Genomic DNA, 20363 nt, shown 5'->3' on the forward strand with positions numbered 1-20363 from the left:
GGGTTATTTATCATGGATGAGATTAAAAAGTGTCAGAAAAAGTATTGCAGCTATTTACGGTTAAAACTGGCATAGATTTAATATCCACCCAAATTATTATTATGTATTAAATAAATTGATAAAGATGAAAACTACGGCCATTTCCTTCAGTTTCAGTTAATTATATAATACTAGTCCATACCCGGGGATATGCACACTCAAAGTATTTGCTTTGGGTTATGTGCTGTGTATACTGTATGCATTACATTTGTATTTCTGAACATCCCGAGAAAGAAGAAAGTAGTAGTAGAAACACACCATTTAGGTGAATGAGTTTTCTTTTTAGTTATGTATGGGCAGTAGTTATGTATGGCCCAGTCAAAGTATTTGCAGACTTTTAGTCATGTATGGGCAAGGTGTGTGTTCCTATCGGTCTGCTTATAGCTGCGACAGTTTCAACACACACACACCGATCAGCTCCACGCGTTGTGATTAAAAGATGGTAATTTTTTCATGCAGTGATTATTTATTTACCTGACTCTTCTCCACAGACGCAGTGTGTTTGTCACACATGGGGCTGATCTCCATCCCTCGCTCTCTCTCTTTGTCTCCTTGCCTGAAGAACTCTTCCATGATCCTCTCTGTCCATTGTCTGTATACATCTAGAGGCTTCGTAGGGTTGCTCAGGTCAGCACAGTGGACCATGTTCCTCAACACCTGCACAGGTAGCATACAGCGGTTCAACACCATGGCTAACATACAGCTGTTCTACACCTGCACCATGGCTAACATACAGCTGTTCTACACCTGCACCGTGGCTAACATAATGGACTGATAATTAATTCTGATAACATACTGATATGACTGATAACATAATGCGCTGATAATGGACACACAAATTTTCCTTGTGGATAATAAAGACATCTAATCTAATACAGCTGTTCTACACCTGCACCATGGCTAACATACAGCTGTTCAACACCTGCACAGCTGTTCAACACTTGCACAGGTAACATACAGCCACTGTACTGTTCGAACCTGCCTGCTGCACAGAGTGGCATATGCAGTCAAATCCTCAGTGTTTACGGGTCCATTTGATTTCATTTGTACACTCTCAGAGTTACAAATTGACAAGAACACTGACAATTTTACTATGTATATCCAGCTGAACAATGGAAAGGATTTTCCTTGGAAGGTCACAACTCACCTGTATGCGGTCAGTATAGTGGTCAAGCAGGAGCACCCCTGAACTTGTCACCTTTTTGGTCTCAACCATTGTCTTAAGATCAGCCAGCAAACTCATGTGTTTAGACATGTCTGTTGCCAAAACCTGTGAGGAAATATGGTCTCATTGTTACAATGCAGACCAAAAATCAGGATGGGAGAAATACATGATGGAGGGAAGGAAGCGAGGGAGCAAGTGAGGAAGGAAGGTAGGAAGGAAGGAAGGAAGGAAATGCACATGCAAGGAAGTAAGAGAGGAGGGAAAGGGAGAGAGGGACACATGCAGGAGGAAGGGGGTAGGACAGAAGGGAGGGAGGGAAGGAAGGAAGGAAGGAAGGAAGAGGGGAGTTATATTTGTGTCATGATGCAGTAAAGCTGCAGAGACAAACTCACCATGTCAATGACAAGCTTCCTTAGACTCTGTCTCTGCCTCTTGCTGAGGTTCTGGAAGATGTCACAGTTGTCCTCGTGGAGCAGCTTGAAGCCCACAGCCAGGTGGTGGTTCTCCAGCACTGACTCATCGTTGTACATGAGGGCTAACTCTGAGTCTGAGTGAGGGGAGCAACACACATCGTTGTACATGAGGGCTAACTCTGAGTCTGAGTGAGGGGAGCAACACACATCGTTGTACATGAGGGCTAACTCTGAGTCTGAGTGAGGGGAGCAACACACATCGTTGTACATGAGGGGAGCAACACACATTACAACAAATGCCTCAAAACACAGCAGGATCCGAGCATGATCATACGGTTTACGGTCGTGCTGTGCCATAAATATTAATTACCAACATGCTCAAAAATATCAAAGACAAAGCGGGACTTGATAATAATTTCAAAACAAACGTGAATACATTGAAGCCCACGGTGCAGTGGTGTTGTTATTTAGGCTCCTGGCATGTGCTGTTAGCCTGACACTCCAGAACATCTTTTTAATGGCCAAATAGTAATGTAGGGGCTGGAGCCAGGCTAATGTGCCTTTGCAGTTCATCCAGAATTTGACATTGTATGCCCACGGGGGCTTGCTAGCCGATATCATGGACAAAACAACAAAATATTTAAAAAAGGAATAATACAAAACATCTTATTTGGCAGCTCAAATCATACAAGGAATGGTGAAAATAGTTTACTTTCTTCACTGTCTTTCTGTTTTTTTTTTAAAACTTTTAATATTTTGAGTGTCAGCTATAATGACATAGGTACGTATGCCAAGTTGAAAGTGATAGAGAAAATAATCCACCAAATCCACACTTACTATCAATAATAATGAATGACTATTAATCAGATTTATCTATTTTATCCATTTTAATCTGCCTGGTGGTCATTCAAAAGCCTGGGATAGTTGACCAGTACAACTCAGGTGTCACAGCAGCATCAACAGTACAAGTGAAACAGGTAAGAGTAAATAAATAAATAAAACTAAAGAAAAACAAGAATGACTCAGTCATAACTGGCAGGTGCAACAAGTTCTTGTAGCACCCGTTTTTGTTCACTTCCAACGTTCTTTTGTTGGTTCACTCACTGTATTTTGTTATGGCTTTCCTCTAGCTCCAGTTGGCTCATAACATTAGTTTCTGTGGGCACTCGCTCCACTTTGCGGCGTTCAGAGTATGGGGTTTTATGACGTTCAGACTATGGGTTTTATGGGTAAGTCTCCCATTGGCTTAGGCAGCGAATCATGAAAAAGTGTTCACTACGGGCGTCTTTACGGTCGTCAGTAGTGGTGCGTGCAAATGTAGGCCAGCACCTGGCAAAAAGTAAAGTAAATAAGCGAATCCTTTGCATCTATAATGTCAACTCACTGGTGTTAATAAGGAACTGGTTGGACACCCCTGGATGGTCCACATCATGGATGGCAGCAGCAAACAATGCAGCTAGTATCTCCAGATCAGTAAACACAGCCTATCAGTGACAGAGACCAAACAACAACACTTGTGTCAGTCATTCTGTCATAAACCCTTCTGCTCAAAGCCCAAGGGTTATGTTCACATAGTTAGTATGACATTCTACCACACAGTAAATGTTTTATTTATTTTCTTCTGAGAGAGTGTCTTACATCCAGAGCCGGCGTGGAGAGGAGTACGTGCGTAGACTGTGTGACATCAGCTGCGTGGAGACTATTGTGGTAGGCCACGTTGGCATGGTAGTGGTCCTCCAGAGTCATCACGTAGGTGACAAAGGTGTCCACAGGGATCCGAAATGTATTGAACAGATCCCGCTCCTAATGATACAGTCACAAACCACAGGGTCAACAATATGGTCACCTAAATAATGCCAAGGACTGGCACAGAGAGATGTTTATAACTTAGCAGTATGAGTTTCAAAGTTTTAATACTGCTGCTATTCTTTGATTATCCCTTTCTTTATTTCCTTTATTATTATTATTGCTGCCGTTAGTGTAGAACCAGAACAAAATAATAGTTATTTTATGTACCTCGTATGTACTTGTGTCTTTTTACATACATGATTTATATTACATTTTGGTGATGATATTATATTTTGGTGTTATTTCTATGCTATGTTGATGAATTGAATACATATGACCACAATGGAAATTAAGTCCCCAGTACATTTTCTCAAATAGTGTGGTACAAGGCATCAAAACAAAAAACAGCTTCCGTATGAGTTTTGTGCTGAAATTGACTGTTTTTGGTTTTATAGGGACCAAACTGTCAGAAAATGATCGGTGTCAAATGTTCCCGAACATCAAAAAGGAAGAAGAAACATCTGCACACTAGTTTCTAGAGCTCCGCAAGAAACGTACTTTATTAAGACAAAAATGCAACGTCATCAGGCAAATATTATAATGACAGAAAACAAAACAAATACAAAAATCATTGATTAATGATCATGCATAACACCTGGGGGTGGGAAGGAACACAGCAACCCAAACCAATCCCAGGATAAGAACCTGTAAGTCTTCTCTGTGAAACCTTCCCGAACCCCACCACTTTGCGGCGGTCATCTATTTTGGGACCTCCCATAATAGTACGCCAAACAATAATGTATGATTTTCATAATATTAGGGTTGTTTTTTAGGTTTTCCAATATTCTGAGTTTATTTCTTACACTTTTTAAGATAATGGAGATTATTATTATACTGTACAAGGAGGAAGATTTTTTCAAAATAAGTGTACAGCATTTGATCAAATATTGTTTTTATGTGGACACGCCCACCAGTTCATTAAGTATGCCTGGTTTGTCTGGTGGGTGATGATGGGTGGTGATCCAGCTGAACTGAAGCCGCACCCACAGCTGTTGTTGTATGATAAAGGGGGAGCGGTTAGGGGAGTGGATGTCACTGTTTTTTTCATTGGCACGTATGACTGTCAAGTTTCAGCCTCCAGGAAGAAACCCTAAATACAAAGACATCACATCATTGCACATAAAAACCACACCAAGGGGTCTAATGAAGTACTGTCACCTCATAAACACATGAAAAACTGGAAAGAATAAAAAAATCACGGCACCCCATCTTTAAAAGTGTAAGAAATCAACTACAAAACAACCGTAATATTATAAAAATAGGACATTCATTGTCTGGCGTACTATTACGGGAGGTTCCAAATAGATGACCCCCCAGAAAAGGAGTTGGGGTCGGGAAAATCATTTTCTGACAGTTTGGTCCCTATAAAAGCCCTAACTGCAAAAAAACTATTTTAGCACAAAAATCCTATGGAAGTACACGTAATACCACACTAACATTTCTGACTATACCTCGTGCCAATCAATCAATCAATCAATCAATCAATCAATCAATCAATCAATCAATCAATCAATCAATCAATCAATCAATGTATACAAGATGTAACATAAAGGAAAGCTTGAAACGTTCACACTAAACTTGAATTAGTCAAGCAGTAATAATCACATCAAAACGTTATTTTATTTTTATTAACACAGTCTATAACTCACCTGAAAGATGGCGTACATGATGCAGCTGAGAGGTCTGTTATTAGAGTACTCCGCCACGTGAAAGATATTAAGGCCCCACTTATTCAGGTCATCCAGCTCCTGCCAGCACCACACAAAACACTCATTAAAGTTAACAACTAAGAGGTTAGGCCAGTACTGTATGTATACAGGCAGTGGTGTAATTAAGTAATTAAGTACTTTTACTTAATACTGTACTTAAGTACATTTTTTAGGTATTTGTACTTTACTCGAGTATTTCCAAATTCCAATACTTTTGCTTTTACTCCATTACATCTCAGAGGAAAGTATTGTACTTTTAGTCCAATTATGTAAAAACTTTAGTTACTATAGTCACTTTGTATATTTTGATTATTATTACAAAAATATATACATTAAAGCAGGGGTCCCATGAGCGCGACGTGGGCCACACAGTGGCCAGCGGAGAGCGGGGCTCATTATTGTTTAGTACAGTCAAACCAAGGCAAGCTTATACAAATCGTATGGAAATAAAATGTTTCACAAATATTGCCCAAAGATTCCCCAAAAATTCACAGAAAATGAGAGGTATTGTGTTGAGGCACAAAGAACACTTATTATTATTATTATAAATTTGCCCAGGGTCCACAGAGAGACCGCGGTCCGCCGATTGAGGACCCCTGCATTAAAGGATTCCATCATCGATGGGGAATCCAAGCTAATAGAAACTGCAGGCTTTCTATTCCTGAAAAGTTGCAATGCGAAAATGGAAGACTCTCACCATAATAACAATCTAAATATATGTATTTTTTAAAATCTTGTTTTAAAAATAATTGAAAAACGATGATGTCACTGGACGGGTTTCTGAACTGCCCACCACCCTCCTATGAGACACATAGAAGTAGAAAAAGATGGTGGTATTATCATGATCATTAGTGAATATGAAGATAGCTTGAAAAGTGGTGAAGTGGTCCTTTAACACACATTTCTGTATGTTGTTGTCACTGCTGTTGTATCCTACTGGCTCACCTGCCAGTGAGGAGCCCCCACCAGGAGGACATCCTACTCGTCCTACCCAACACTCCCCACTCACAGGTGTCGCCCCCAGCCTGTAGGATTACTTGCAGTGACAAATATCAACCTCTCTGTCCGGCTTTCCTCCGGCTTGTGTCCGTAGACACTCAACGAAGACAGATGCGCCACAGTGGATTCTAACCCCTAGACCAGTGGTTCTCAAACTTTTTCACGTTAAGGATGATGATGCAGTCACGTACCATGGCTAATGCGTCCTCCTGTTCGGTCTTGACGCCAAAGCGCGGCACGGTGGAGTTGGGCAGGCTAGTGCTGTGAGTGAGCTTCTTCACTCCGCTGATGTGACACATGGGCTTCTCTCTCTCCCTCAGGGTGGGCGATGGAATCTCCACATCGTTCTGTTTATCTGCATGGGGTCAGTAATGGAGGTGTCATGTTACTTACATCATCATTACATCCTATGCCTCCACCATTAGGAGCGATCATTAGCCGTCCCACCAACGAAAAAGAGGCTCACGGGCGACCGGCCACCGCGCCTTTGCTGTCACAGCCCTATACACTATGGAACATACACCCTATACACCTGTGTCATGCCTCGTGTCACGCCTCCATATGTGGTCACGCCCCGTGACATCACGCCTCTTGACACGTCACAGCACCATATATGGCCGTCTCCATATATGAAGATCACAAGTCACGACACTGACCTCATCAAACCCTGGATAGCATGGAAGAGAGGAGGATCATGTAGATCTGCATATGTGGAGCCAGCAACTCTAGATCTGACCTCAAACCCTTAGATCTCCATATATGGAGTTGACCTGTTCTGACATTCCATATGTTGATCCTACCTCACCTGTCCTTCCTCTTCGATATCTCTCTTTTGACTGATACCTGTCAATTCAAACTCTAGATTTAGATATGGCCCGAAAATTAAGGGCCTCTATCTGGGCCCTCATCAAACCCTGTACACCCAAGACTGCCCCCGCTGCCACCCTTAGATCTCCATATATGGAGCTGACCTGTTCTGACATTCCATATGTTGATCTGACCTCATCAAATCCTGTAAACTCAAGACATTCTCCAGTACATAATTAATTCTATATGTTGATCTGACCCCGCATGCCAAAGCGCCAGCGCTCGCCCAGCAGTATGCTTCTCAGTTTGATTGGATTTGGGTGGTATATGTCCATATATGGAGACCACTTTTATCTTCTTTCAAATCTAGATTTGAAGGCCATGTAACAATTTTCTATCTCTGGGACCCCAATATAAACTGTAAATCCCCAGAGTTCATTAACTCTGAGTCTGTGAGTGTTGAGTTCACTATGAGTGAACCCATTTGTACACTGTAGCTGCAGTTGAAGCCCGCTCAACTTGGATTGCAGCTTTGTAGATTTTGTTGCAGCTACTAACGTCGGGTGTCATGCTTTGTATCACATCGCTGGCTTCCATTGAAAATGAATGGTAAAATGTAGCTTTGTATTTGAGAGTGTGAATGCAGCATGGGGTTGTCAGGTGTCAGTTTGCTTTACCCAGAAAGGTAGTGGAGATGTATTCTGAAACCTGGTTCCCTGAGCGACTCATCTCAGACAAATGGGAGAGCTCCCTGTTCAGCATCCTCTTGAACTGAGGGGGAGACACACACACACAGAGAGAGAGAGAGAGAGAGAGAGAGAGAGAGAGAGAGAGAGAGAGAGAGAGAGAGACTTTAATATCATCATGGTTGGCCGGGAACCTTCTGAGACTGTTACTTAAACGGAAAATGTAGTCACTTGGTGAAAAAACACACAGACAGAATATGTTTCAAAAGTAGTATACTGTAGCATTATTTATACTGGTTATTTATTGCAGATAAAATTAAGGGTATATATACGATTTAGGTTGTCTTTACACAGTGGTAAGAACTTTTCACAGGTATGCTTTTCATGACATCGTTGGTCCTGGGAGGGGTGGGTGGGTTTGTTTGTTTCAATTTTTCTTATTTCTGTTACACTATGTGTAATGTATACATGTATCCAGTTTTTGTTTTTATTCATTCATAATGCCAGACTGGATACTGTTTTTGTTATGAATAAAAAACTGATAACCAAATTGATAACCAAAGAAATTGTTGCTCTAGTCTACATCAACAATATAGACAAATCCTTGGTGCCCTGTAGGCCAGGTGTAGGTAATCAATACTGACGTGTCAAGTTGCGCTAAATATGACACCTCAGCTATGGCTGTGCCCAGGGCACCCCTCTGTGGATTCGTCTATACAGAAAGTCCTGAAAGATCACTGATTGTTTGTTCTAACAGAGTACTAATGTGAGTTAGGTGTCAAAAAGAAGGATCACTCGGCAAGCCTTCACATACAGTTAATTTAACAAACAAATTAATCACGGTTATATTCCCTTACATTCATAAGATGTGTAGATGGGGAATGTTATTTACTATCAATGTAAATTTACAGCCCCCAAATACGTACAGAAAATGCAGTTTAAAAAGTATTATCTGTTGTCTGACCTTCAATCAACAACCAAGCCAATTATTTCAAGTCTTTCAAATAAACTCTGTCTGTATTCTGTCCTGGGGATCCTCACATGATTTTGGATTAAATGCATTTTAAACCTAAATGTCATAATTGTACATGAGGGATATGCAGATTCATAGTGGTGATATTGAAATTATTGTTAGAATATTTACCCATACCCATTGGAAAACATAGTCAAATTAAACTACTCCTCATTTGGCTGGCTACCCCAGGAACCCATGTTTCCATTGTTTGTTTGATTGGCTGATGTATGATGATGTATAATAATAAGATTTAAAAAATCAAAATGTCCTGTCTATGCTTTCTTTCAGATGAAAACCTTAAACTGTAATACTATTAAATATAACTGGAGCGGTGCCTGTTGGGCTCTGGCCTACATTGAACGATGCTGTTGGAAATTTGGAAATGGATGCACTATTTAGTATTTATCACCGGTGTCATTTCTCACTTCACTTGCCGTTGTTCTGTCCCCTGTACCATGTACCATGTCGATCTGTTCCTGTACTGTATTGTGTTTTTGTATGGGCAGAGGCTTTTGTGCTGGTTCTGGACAACCGGCTATCCGACGGACTTGACACCGGGCACTGCACTCCCTGTGGGGGTGTGGAACGTGTGTGTCAACAAGTCGGTGGGGAAAACGGTTCTCGAGTTATGTGGATTACAGACTATGTACACACTTACATAGACACACGAGACGTGGTGCATTTATATTTCAAAGTTCTTGGCAACTGTTTACAGTATATGCAGGTTCCAGGAATGAAAATGAAAAAAGGCAGATGTACCTATAGAGCGTACCAAAATCTCCTTGAGGGGGCGTCAACATATGTGTCACGTGGTAGCGGCCGCCATACTTGTTGGCTTGTCTGGTTTGTTTACATTGAGCGACTATCCGGTGTGCTTGTATACGTTCTTTTTTTAAACTGACCTCACAATGGTGGAGACTTGCTCAGTAAATAAGTGCCACAGCAGGTCACGTCGAGGGAATGAGCCAGAAAACAGAATTTGATTTTCAGCTTTCCAGCATGGAGACAGCATCAAGGAACACAGATTGACGAGTTTACAAAAAGACGTAGAATGGCTTGGATCTCGGCTGGATCTCGGCTGTACAGTGCACGGGCGGGAGACATAACGTTCAAAGTATCTAAGCACATCCGTGTTTGTTCACGACATTTTCCTTGTCCTTGTAAGGTATTTGGGCCCAACGTTCTTTCTATCCTGGTGTTGGTTCACTAAGTTGTCGCCAAGAACGAGCACAATATTTACAAAAAACATACCACCGTCCCTCTATTCTGAGTGATGTGGGCTAGAATTTAAAGCCCACAAGAATGGCGCCGCTAGCTTTTCAGACGCCGCCCCCTTCTTGGTGACATACACGCTTTTACACCCTATAGAAACATAACAACCTAAAATGACATGCCAAGACAAGTGGAATGGTTCCCATGCAGGCGAGCTTGTCACATGAAGGCGCAGTGCGATTCGGACAAGACCCCTCAGTCTGTGTCCTACTGACTGATCCTTCACACATAATAATCTCCATGGCAACCGGAGCGGTTGCCACGGTAACTGCCTCCTCACACGCAGCCCTTCAGCTTGGATGTGAGAGCAGCATCTGCTTGGGTGACAATCTGAGAGAGTGCGCAGGTGTCTTTGACCTTTACCAAGGTCAAACCCTCCCCTTCTCTTTGCTCGGCTCTGTCTGTCTGTCTGTGAGAGTGAGTCTCTCTCTCTCTCTCTCTCTCTGTCTCTCTCGTTTATGTCTTACAGCTCCCCACCCTTCTAAGTAAACAACACTAGCATTATGTCACTAGCACATAAGACTATAAGTCTATGCCATTCCAGTGATGTACCTCAAGTACAGTATTGCTACTTTCTTTCTATGCTACAGTATATGTATAAATGTACATTTCTCAGATTGTTTTTCGTTTTACCTGTCATTTTCCGTCCTTGCTCTCCCTCTCTCGGTAGCCCCCATGGCCTGAAAACGACGAATTTTGGAGCTTCCACAAATAATTCCTTAATTCTGAACCTCACACCTTTTTCCACTGAGGAACATTTATATACTTATTATTACACTGCCGTTCACTTTCTCTCTTTAATAACTCTATTTTGTGCACATATTGTGCATTATTACAGTAGTTAACAGCAGCATGACAACAAAACCATTAAGGCAGCCAGGAAGAATACGCCAGTGGTTACAGTACACTGTAAAGTCCTCAGTGTTAGTGTAACTCTGAGAGTGCCTGCATGTTGAGTGGCCTATTTGGACCCCTGGTCCAAACAGGTGGAATAACTGAAGTATCCAGTCAAACCTAATGGCACACATAAGCAGCAGACTCAGTCCAAAACCTTATGCCCCCCCCCCCCCCTCCCCTCTGACACTATAAAGCTGAGTCATACTGTAGCTACCAACCAACACTTCCACGGTGCCAGTCTGAGTGGCAGGATAAACAATGAAATACAATGCAAGCCCACACATAGGAGACACCTGCAGACGCACGCACACACGCACACGAGCGCGCGCACACACACACACACACACACACACACACACACACACACACACACACACACACACACACACACACACACACACACACACACACACACACACACACACACACACACACACACACACACACACACACACTCGTTGATGAGATGTGAAAAAATGTAGATAGCATGATATTTTAGACTGATGCTGTAGGTTCATTGTTTACCTGGTATCCTAGTTTCTTGAGGCACCTCACTGGTCTCTCTGCATTCTATGGTATGATTATTTACTGTGCTTATTGTATGTCAGTATGGATAGGAACATCTAGCTTTTTGATGAGAGCCACTGAGCTCTAACCTGTAAGCATTTCAAGTCCTTTGATGCCCTTCAATCTACACGCTTACAGCGCATTTCCACCTGACAAAGACAATGTGATAAAAAAATAAATAATAATAGAACATGGCTGTGGAAATGTATCAAGGTGAGTGAGCTGGTGCTTGTGGTGAGGTGAGGAGAGCTTGATTGCGGTGACAGAGATATGTTACGTTGTATGTCAGGAGACTGATAAACCAAAACAAAACTGTGCGCCTCCCCCTCCCGTGTTTAGAAAAACAAGTGCAGGATGATGATGGCACAACAAAGGAAAATGCTAGCGATAGCAACATAAACATGTTTTGATTGAAGCTTGATTTATACTTAGTTGTAGGACGGTGTCCCGAGCCAAACATAGCCGTTCTGGAAGCTCTGCTCCGCTATTGTCGATACAGAACACCGTTGTGCGACGGAGTATAAATTGGGCATAATGTCATGGAGGTAAACACTGACATTGGTTCATTACGCTAAGTGCCCTTCACTGATGATGCCTTTGCCAACTGAAAGTGTGTATTGAGCCTAACCCAGCCTCAGGTGAAGGACGCTGGCAGCAGGTGTGGAGAATGAAGATGGAGGTCATGCAACACTGTGATCTACTTGCAGAAAAACACAGCTATATTCTGGCTGACATCCACGAGACTACATCCTCACACGATGGGAAATCTGGCAAGTTGTGCACACAGATTCGTGCTTGTGGGAAGCAGGCCTTTATGCTCATTCAACCGTTTATTTTTCCAGTGTAGAAACTCTTGAGCTGGGTTAGGGCTATAATAAAGTGTGTGCCTCCTTGTCTGCTCCTCTTCGGTGTACAGATATATAAATAATGGATGAGGACAGAAAGAGTACAGGGAAATATAAACACACCCTCACCAGCATTCCAACCTCTCAGACAGACTCTCTCTGTTCCCCCAACACACATACCGTACCTCATTTCATCATCTACTTGTTTCTGCCACATAATATTCACTGCCTTTTCTTATATTTCAGTTAGAAATATGAAACTCATTATACTTGGTAAACTAAACACTTCTCTACACCAAACTGATATAGCCAATCTACAAGCTCTTGTACTGTAGATAGGCTATATTTTTGGCATACGTTTCCCCCAGAATGGGGATGCTATAGGGCTAGCTGCCCTGACTAATCCATGTCAACATAACACTGGAAGAGTTCACAACATCTAATCCAAGATGGCGGCCAGCGGGGTCACCTCCCTAAGCCCTACCTGGTCCCACCAGCCGATGAGCCAGGGCCTGGAGCAGGTCTCGCAGAACAGGTCCACGAAGGGGGTCCGGCGCTCCGCCGCCATGCCCCCCCCTTCGAGAACCCCTCCGGCATCAGCGCCGAGGTCCAGCTCTGCCCCCGTCCTCCCCTGCATCGGGCTGTAGCTGGAGGAGCGGGGCAGACGGAAGCCCCCCGGCACGGGGGAGGGGCAGGGCGACGGCGCCGGGTCAATGCCCATCTCCAGCTCCACCACCCCCATGCTGAGGGTGACGGGGGGCGATGGCCGCTGCTGGCACACGCAGGAGGTGCAGTAGTGGAGCGGCGTGGGGGCACTGGGCTCGCCCCAGTGGCATGAGGCCGTCGTCAGGGCGTGCGGGGAGAGGCCACAGCCAGCCAGGCCGGGACACTCCAGAGCGATCAGCAGTCCCGTGGAGGGGGATGACGGGGTTGGGGATAGTGGGAGGGGGGGGAGGGGAGTGGATGAGGGCTGAGGCCAAAGGCTGCTGGTGCTGGCTGTCTTTTTTCCCTACATGCAGCACATTGCAGCAGGCCGCCCGGTCAGTTCCAGCCTAGGCTCAGTCCAAAGACGAGGGTCCGTCCCGCAACGGGCAGGCCAGGAGCCCCCTGGATCTTGGCTGCCGGAGAGACTACATCTCATCGCATTTGCTGAGCAGAGCTGACCCGAATGTACGATAACCGCAGGGTGGGGGGGGGGTGAGGGAGGAGGTAGGGTGGAGGGGCAACAAAATAAGAGGGGTGGGCAGGAGAGGGGTGCAAGCGACTGTCTGAAGGGCACTGCGAGGAGTGACAGGGACAATGATGGAGGAGAGACAGGCAGAGAGAGATAGAGACGCTGATGAAGAACAGATGACCGTAGAGACGTAGAGTGACAGAAGAGGGAGAGGAGGAGGATGGAGGATACAGCAGAAAGGCAAGGGGGGGGGCGGGGGGTCTGAGGAGAAACAAGGACAGAAGAGAGAGAGCCAGGTAGAACGAGAGAGTGATGCAGGCAGGCCCTTGTAGCGGATGGTCAGGCCGGGAGAATCACGGGCGGAGAGAGAAGCGGTCTGGAAAAACAGGCTCCCACTCTCCCACCTGCGTCTGCTCCCCCTCCCCCACACCACCGATCCAGAGGCCTGGCCCGGTCCTACCAGTGCATCGGCCCGGCTCGCGCCACGTTGATCCCACAACAACACGAAGTCAGTCCACAGCCAGCCAGCCAGCCAGCCAGCCAGCTAGCCAGCCAGCCAGCCAGCCAGCCAGCTAGCTAGCCAGTCAGTCAGTCAGCCTTCCTCTCGACAGCCCCGGAGCTCCGTCTCTTGCTGCAAACTCCGTCCATCCGGCTCAGCTGGCTCAAGATGCTGGAGGTCTATAATCCTGCTCCCCTGTCCTCCGCTGCTTCCTTCCTTCCTGCCCTTCCTGTTCCTCCGGTGCTCTGCCTCTTGTGCCGTTTGTTTCCCTGGATGCTGTAGACAGCCCTTGCAAGCTAATCAGCGCTGTGTGGCTGCAGGCGCGTGCATGTGTGCATGCGTCTCTTGGCTGCTCGCTGCTGCTGCTCGCGGTACGAGTGCGCATGTGCTGCAGGTGGCATGTGCGTCTGTCGAAATAATATGTGCGGGCGAGGGTGTGAGGATGAGTGAGAGACTGTGTGGTGGTGATGCTGTGTGTGCGCGCGCATGTGTGTGTGTGTGTGTGTGTGTGTGTGTGTGTGTGTGTGCCTCCATATTGGCACAAAGTGGATGATATCTGTAGGTGAACAGCAGCTGCTTAAAAGAGCGTCAGACAGTAAAACCCACAAGTGTTGATTTAACTGAAGGATTTACTGTGTATTCACTGTCTCTGTTTACCCCATGAGACTGTCTCTCGACACAAACTGTATGTACACACACACACACACACACACACACACACACACACACACACACACACACACACACACAGAGTCACACACAAATATCCTTACAGACTTCTCACTTCTCCCTTCTATCACAATTGTAATGACAAATGATTGACTGCCTTGCCGTAAACTAAACATATAACATGATGCGAGAACGGAACGATGTCCCTTTAAGATGGAACACTACTGAGGCAGCGCTGCCTCGATCCCATTCGTCGGCGGCCACACCACGTGCTTTGCGGCGATAGAGGCGAGCCAATGAGTGAAGGGGAAGGGCAGAGCCTGCTGCTGTTCGATAGCAACCAAGGTTACAGCAGAGACATCAGCATCATGCAGGACCACTTCCCTCTGCCTTCAATGTCCTCCCACCCACAGACATCACCCCTCCTCTCTCTCCTCTCTCTCCAACTCTCCATCTCTCTCTCCCTCTTCTTTCTCTCTCTCTCTCCCCCCCTATCCCCCCCCTCTCTCTCTCTCTCTCTCTCTCTCTCCTCTCTCTCCACCCTACCCCCCCCTCTCTCTCTCTCTCTCTCCTCTCTCTCTCTCCCCTATCCCCCCCCCCTCTCTCTCTCCTCTCTCTCTCTCCCCTATCCCCCCCCCTCTCTCTCTCTCTCTCTCTCTCTCTCTCTCTCTCTCTCTTCTCGCTCACTTACAAATACATGCACACTTAAGAAGCCCAGCTATGCACACACTATGCATGGATGCAATACACAAATCCAACATTTTATATATTTGTACTGCAAAACAATTAAAATAAAACGCCCAGAAAACGGAACCGATATGATCTGACAAGCTCTATTCTCTAGGCCACCTCCTTTTTTGCCGTCAACAAGTTGCATTGTGAGCTTTTAGTCGTAAATCTGCTACTATAGGACGCTTCTTATTCATGTGGTTAAAACAAAATTACAAAACTCACTGCTAACCACATCTTCACAATAATACAGAGTAAAAACGATCCCAAAGTGCACACAAGTCAGGCATGAAATGAGCCTTTGACCTGAAACCTCAAAGCCTATGATTGCATGTACACCAGTGGTTCTCAACCAGTGGTCCTTGAAGGGATTCCAGGTGGTCCCCAGCTAAATGATGGGGTAACCAAATGGACCCTTATTGGATCCTTATTAGACCCTTATTAGATCTTGAGAGCGTAAAATGAAACCAAAAAAATTGTTGTTAAATTATCGTTAAACATCTGCATTATTTAATTTACAAGAATTCTCCACAAAATAGAGAACGTAGAAGATTTTTTATTTTGATCAACATTTGCCTGTTATCTCTCCTAATGGTACCAACATCAATACGGTATGGTATTGTGGACAAAATCTTGCTTGTCCAAGGACAAAAAATATTCCTTAGTTTTGGGTCTGAGAGGCTAAATCTCATCGAATGGTGGTCTGTGGCTCAAATTCAGACTGGCATTCTATGGTCTATGGCATTCTATGGTTCACAGACATGCCGGTCTGACAGACAGACAGCAGTCACGAGGGCTAATTCGCCCTATAAATCCACATTATGGCATCAGCGCGTGCAATTTGGCCAGTCAGTTTTAACTTTTAAATAGCTATATGCTATACGTGTCCATGATCAGAACAAATCCATTCTCCACATGGCATTCAGACAGATGACAGTGAGATGATATTAATCTATTCCCCACATGAATCAATGCAGCTCTGATAAAAAAAAAATCGGATATCTATTTTACTTCTGCAGGCGAGTGTTCTTTCTTTTTTTTATAACCCTGCAGTGCATTCATCAGTAAGGGCTTATCATTGCCGAGTTGTAATATAGCATTTGGTCGTGTGGTGAACAGTACAAATTAACTTCTTTCTCATTATGTGAAAGTAACTGTAAGATATCAGTTAACTTATTAACATTCTGACATTTAACAAGGAGTGAAGCAATGCGTGCCAAGTTGGCAAGTTTCGTTTATAATTATGTATATAACTCGCGCTGTTTGCTTGAAGATCTGTCCGTGCAGAGAACCTCCTATCAAAATGAACTACTCTACAAGCTCATCGCGCTGTTGTATAGAATTTTAAGTTTGGGAATCCTCTGTGCCGGCTATGATGACGTATTTCGAGATTTCCTGTTGCCTTATATGGTGTAGAATGGGCGTGGATGTTCCAACTAACCAGGCGACACCAGGCGAATCGCTTGGGAAAAATGCGGAAAGGATACACTCAGCAATCCGCACAAATGAAGTGATTACACCAGCTTCTCTGAATAACACGTCATCTCACCGTAGCTTGATCGGACGGATAAATACGATATCTGTTTCCGCCACCGTTACACTCTGGCATATTTATTGTTGGTGAATCGAGCCCCCAGTGTTCAATGGACACTGATGATGTTACTGTTTACACAAACTCAACAAGTTTGTACTAAACTCAAGTTTATACAACATTATGTCAAGACAATAGCAGTGTGAAGTTTGTCAGTTTGTCAGTGGTGGAAAACAGTACTAACATTAAAAATAAAAACATAAAATGTTTTAGTACTGTTTTACATAATGTTGTATAAACTTGTGTTGAGTTTGTGTAAACAGTAACATCATCAGTGTCCATTGAACACTGGGAGTGTACAATTCAAACCAAATGGACCCATAAGGCCTGACTCACACCTTTCGATCTAGCATACAACATTGATGCATGCTAGATGTAAGCAAGATGTAAGTGTCATGGCCGCCCCAATGCATTTCCAATGGAAGTCACATGGTTTGATAGAACATTTTGGACTACAAGCTGTTGTATGGCTTTCGGCTGTGTTTCGACTCCCCCCCCCCCCCCCCCTCATACAACACAAATGTTGTGTCAAACCATGACTCCCATTGGAAATGCAAGATTGTATACAACAAGCATACATCAGTCTGATGCGAAGGTGTGAGTGAGGCCTAAGGGTTCGTTTGTACTTGCTCCGAGTTACCATTGGATAAATTAGTATTTTAGTAGGTACTGTATTAGTATAGTGGTTTTCAACCTTTTTCACATAAAAATACATATATTTTCCCTTTAAGTATGAATACTGCAAAGTAGAAATACATTGCAGCAACAGTAGCCTACAACAAAAAGTATTCGCATTAAAATGTACTTAAAGTACCAACAGTAAAAGTACTCATTATGTGAAATGCACAGGACTGAATAAACATAAATTACCCACTTCAGCCCTCAGCCATTTGAAAATAGCCGATTAGCTACTTTCAAAATATTTTCAAACATTTTATACATTAGAAATGGGACCTTCTGCATAATGCCTTCTACTTTTGGTACTTTAAGTACATTTTGATACGTTTGCACTTTTTCTCGAGTACATTTTAGAATTTTGAATTGAGTATTTATATATCGCAATATTGATACTTTTACTCAAGTAAAAAATATAAACTAGTACTTTTTCCACCACTGTTGCGCTGCGGGGAGGGAACAAACATAGAGGTATCTACAACATAGAAATGTATAGAAATAAACATATGGGGGAGTGAGGGAGTAGGTGTGTGTGTGTGTGTGTGTGTGTGTGTGTGTGTGTGTGTGTGTGTGTGTGTGTGTACCTTGTTGGAGGCCATCTCACTGACAGAGCGGTGGGTCTGGATGGTCTCCAGCTGGTCCAGACACCAATCCAGCTCATCCAGAGTCTCCCGAGCCATCTGCTGGTACGTCTCCTCTGGAGGGTATACGCAAGAAGCACGCACGCACACATGCACGCACGCACGCACGCACGCACGCACACACACACACACACACACACACACACACACACACACACACACACACACACACACACACACACACACACACACACACACACACACACAGACAGACAGACAGACAGACAGACAGACACATTTTTGTTAGTTTTTTGCCTACTTTCATAGAATGGCAGACATTTCTAATTTAATTTATATATAATTATAATCTTTTTCCTTGGAAAGAGAATTGGGGAATCAGAGTACAGAAGTACAGTACTTAATAAATGTAGGCTACTTAGTTTCTTTCCACCACTTTGTGCGAGTATGTTTGTTAGAGAGAAGAAAATCTGTGAAATGTGAGTCCAGCAGTGTAATCAGAGTAAGCTGATTCAACATACCAGAGAGTGTAGCCTGAGGTACAGTGGGTTGGCTTGTCACTGGCGACCTCCTGTGGACAAATGGATCATTACATTAGATGTGAAACGATACGTTGCTGCCGCCTGCTGGTAACTTATTACTCCAGCTATTCCAGCAACAAAAGAACATTTCAGCAGCATGTATTTATTGCATCATGTTGTGCATAAAAAGAGATAATGTGCAGAGGGCTTTAAATATAATGAAAAATACACATTTGGTTTAAAATATCACATGTTTGAATACAGATAAACGGCCCCCGTTTTTAATCGCATGCATTCAAGTGGCCAAAAATAGTTTTTTTTACAGAGCCTCTGCTCAGCTCTCCTCCAGAAGTGGCTAGAATTTTCTCAGGTTTACACAATGAAACCCCCAGTGTTTTAATTTAAAAAAAAAATTGATAGTGGGTTTTACTGTGAATGAGGGAGGTATTTCCAGGGCATAGTGCTGCATAATTATAGAAGCTGGTAATTCCATGGAACAGTGTGTATGTGTGTGTGTGTGTGTGTGTGTGTGTGTGTGTGTGTGTGTGTGCGTGCGTGCGTGCATTATATAAATCCTATTGGTATATAACACTATTTTTTTTAAATATCCAATTTACAACTGGGTTGTAATATAATCGGGGACTAGACTATTTGACATTCAATGTTCTTTTTCTACAAATGATTCTTGAAAAATGGGGGTCGTCTTATTATCAGAGACGTCTTATATTCGGCACAATACGATATATATATAAAAGAATATATAAATATATATATATATACAGAATATATTGATGAAGTGCTAAAAGCCTGCCCTGTCTATTGAATTACAAAGGGAGGTAAATTTAGCACTATTGACCATCCCAATTGTCTGCATGCTGTGGGAGGTCGGGTGGGAAATACAACTCAGAGTGCAGTTTCAGGGGTTAGACACACGATGGCGCCCCTTGCTTTATTTCTCCAACAGGTTCAAACAAAGTCAGTTTTCACAAACAGAACTCAGACAGTAATATTCTTTGCATGAGGTCCCGGCTCCGAGGCGGGAGTCGTCACTGCAGAGGATGAGAGGGGATGTTAGCATACGGTCAGAGCACAAGGTAAGTACAAAGTTGGGGCCTGAGACACCCGGTCTAGGCAGTCTACCAACTGGACCTTTGTATAACTCTTCCTCTTCTTCTTTTCCAGGTTCCAGAGGAGGCCAGGAGGCTCCCCCGGAGGTAGGTAAGGGGGTGCGTATCTTTCTCTATCCACAAGGCACAGAAGAGTACTTTAGAGTAGAAGTACTCGGATACGGGGTGGTGAGTAATTAGAGTAAAAGTACTTGGTATGGTACCGGGCGGGGATGGTACGGAGGGCCCCTTAGGCTCGGCCAACAGGAAGATACACAAGCATTTATATTCTTATTTCTCTCTATCTACTGGGTGGCCGTGTCGGTACGACAACGGCAGTCAGGGGGTTAACACAAAGTAAGCGCTCTAGTTTCTAACGGTCTTCTTTCACCGGGCCTGGCGGCGCAAGCCAACTTAAAGTCTCTTCAAGGGTGAAATAAACATAACACGGGCCTGTCTTCTTTCACAGGGTGTACGTGACACTTTATCTAGAGCCTGCTAGCTTCCATTAGTCCCTACGGGGTTATCTTCATTCAAC

At 43.9% G+C, this 20363-nt stretch overlaps 1 protein-coding gene across 3 annotated transcripts in view; it reads right to left on the minus strand.

Annotated features, from left to right (window-relative positions):
- The window catches only part of pde4a (phosphodiesterase 4A, cAMP-specific), a 45147-nt gene that overhangs the window by 4841 nt on the left and 19943 nt on the right, over positions 1-20363 (minus strand). For 2 of the 3 annotated variants that reach the window (XM_080776633.1, XM_080776634.1), the window contains 10 exons: positions 18720-18769; positions 18184-18296; positions 7658-7751; positions 6365-6528; positions 5115-5213; positions 3256-3420; positions 3002-3101; positions 1597-1751; positions 1187-1309; positions 514-696 (listed from right to left, as the gene is read on the minus strand). In XM_080776633.1, coding sequence (XP_080632759.1) covers positions 514-696; positions 1187-1309; positions 1597-1751; positions 3002-3101; positions 3256-3420; positions 5115-5213; positions 6365-6528; positions 7658-7751; positions 18184-18296; positions 18720-18769 — 1246 coding nt within the window. Of the gene's footprint in view, positions 1-513; positions 697-1186; positions 1310-1596; positions 1752-3001; positions 3102-3255; positions 3421-5114; positions 5214-6364; positions 6529-7657; positions 7752-12746; positions 12811-18183; positions 18297-18719; positions 18770-20363 lie in introns of those variants that run through there. The other variant, XM_080776635.1, reaches the window with a different exon arrangement.

This window comes from Protomyctophum bolini (assembly GCF_963924005.1).
Source record: "Protomyctophum bolini genome assembly, chromosome: 11".
NCBI lineage: Eukaryota > Metazoa > Chordata > Actinopteri > Myctophiformes > Myctophidae > Protomyctophum > Protomyctophum bolini.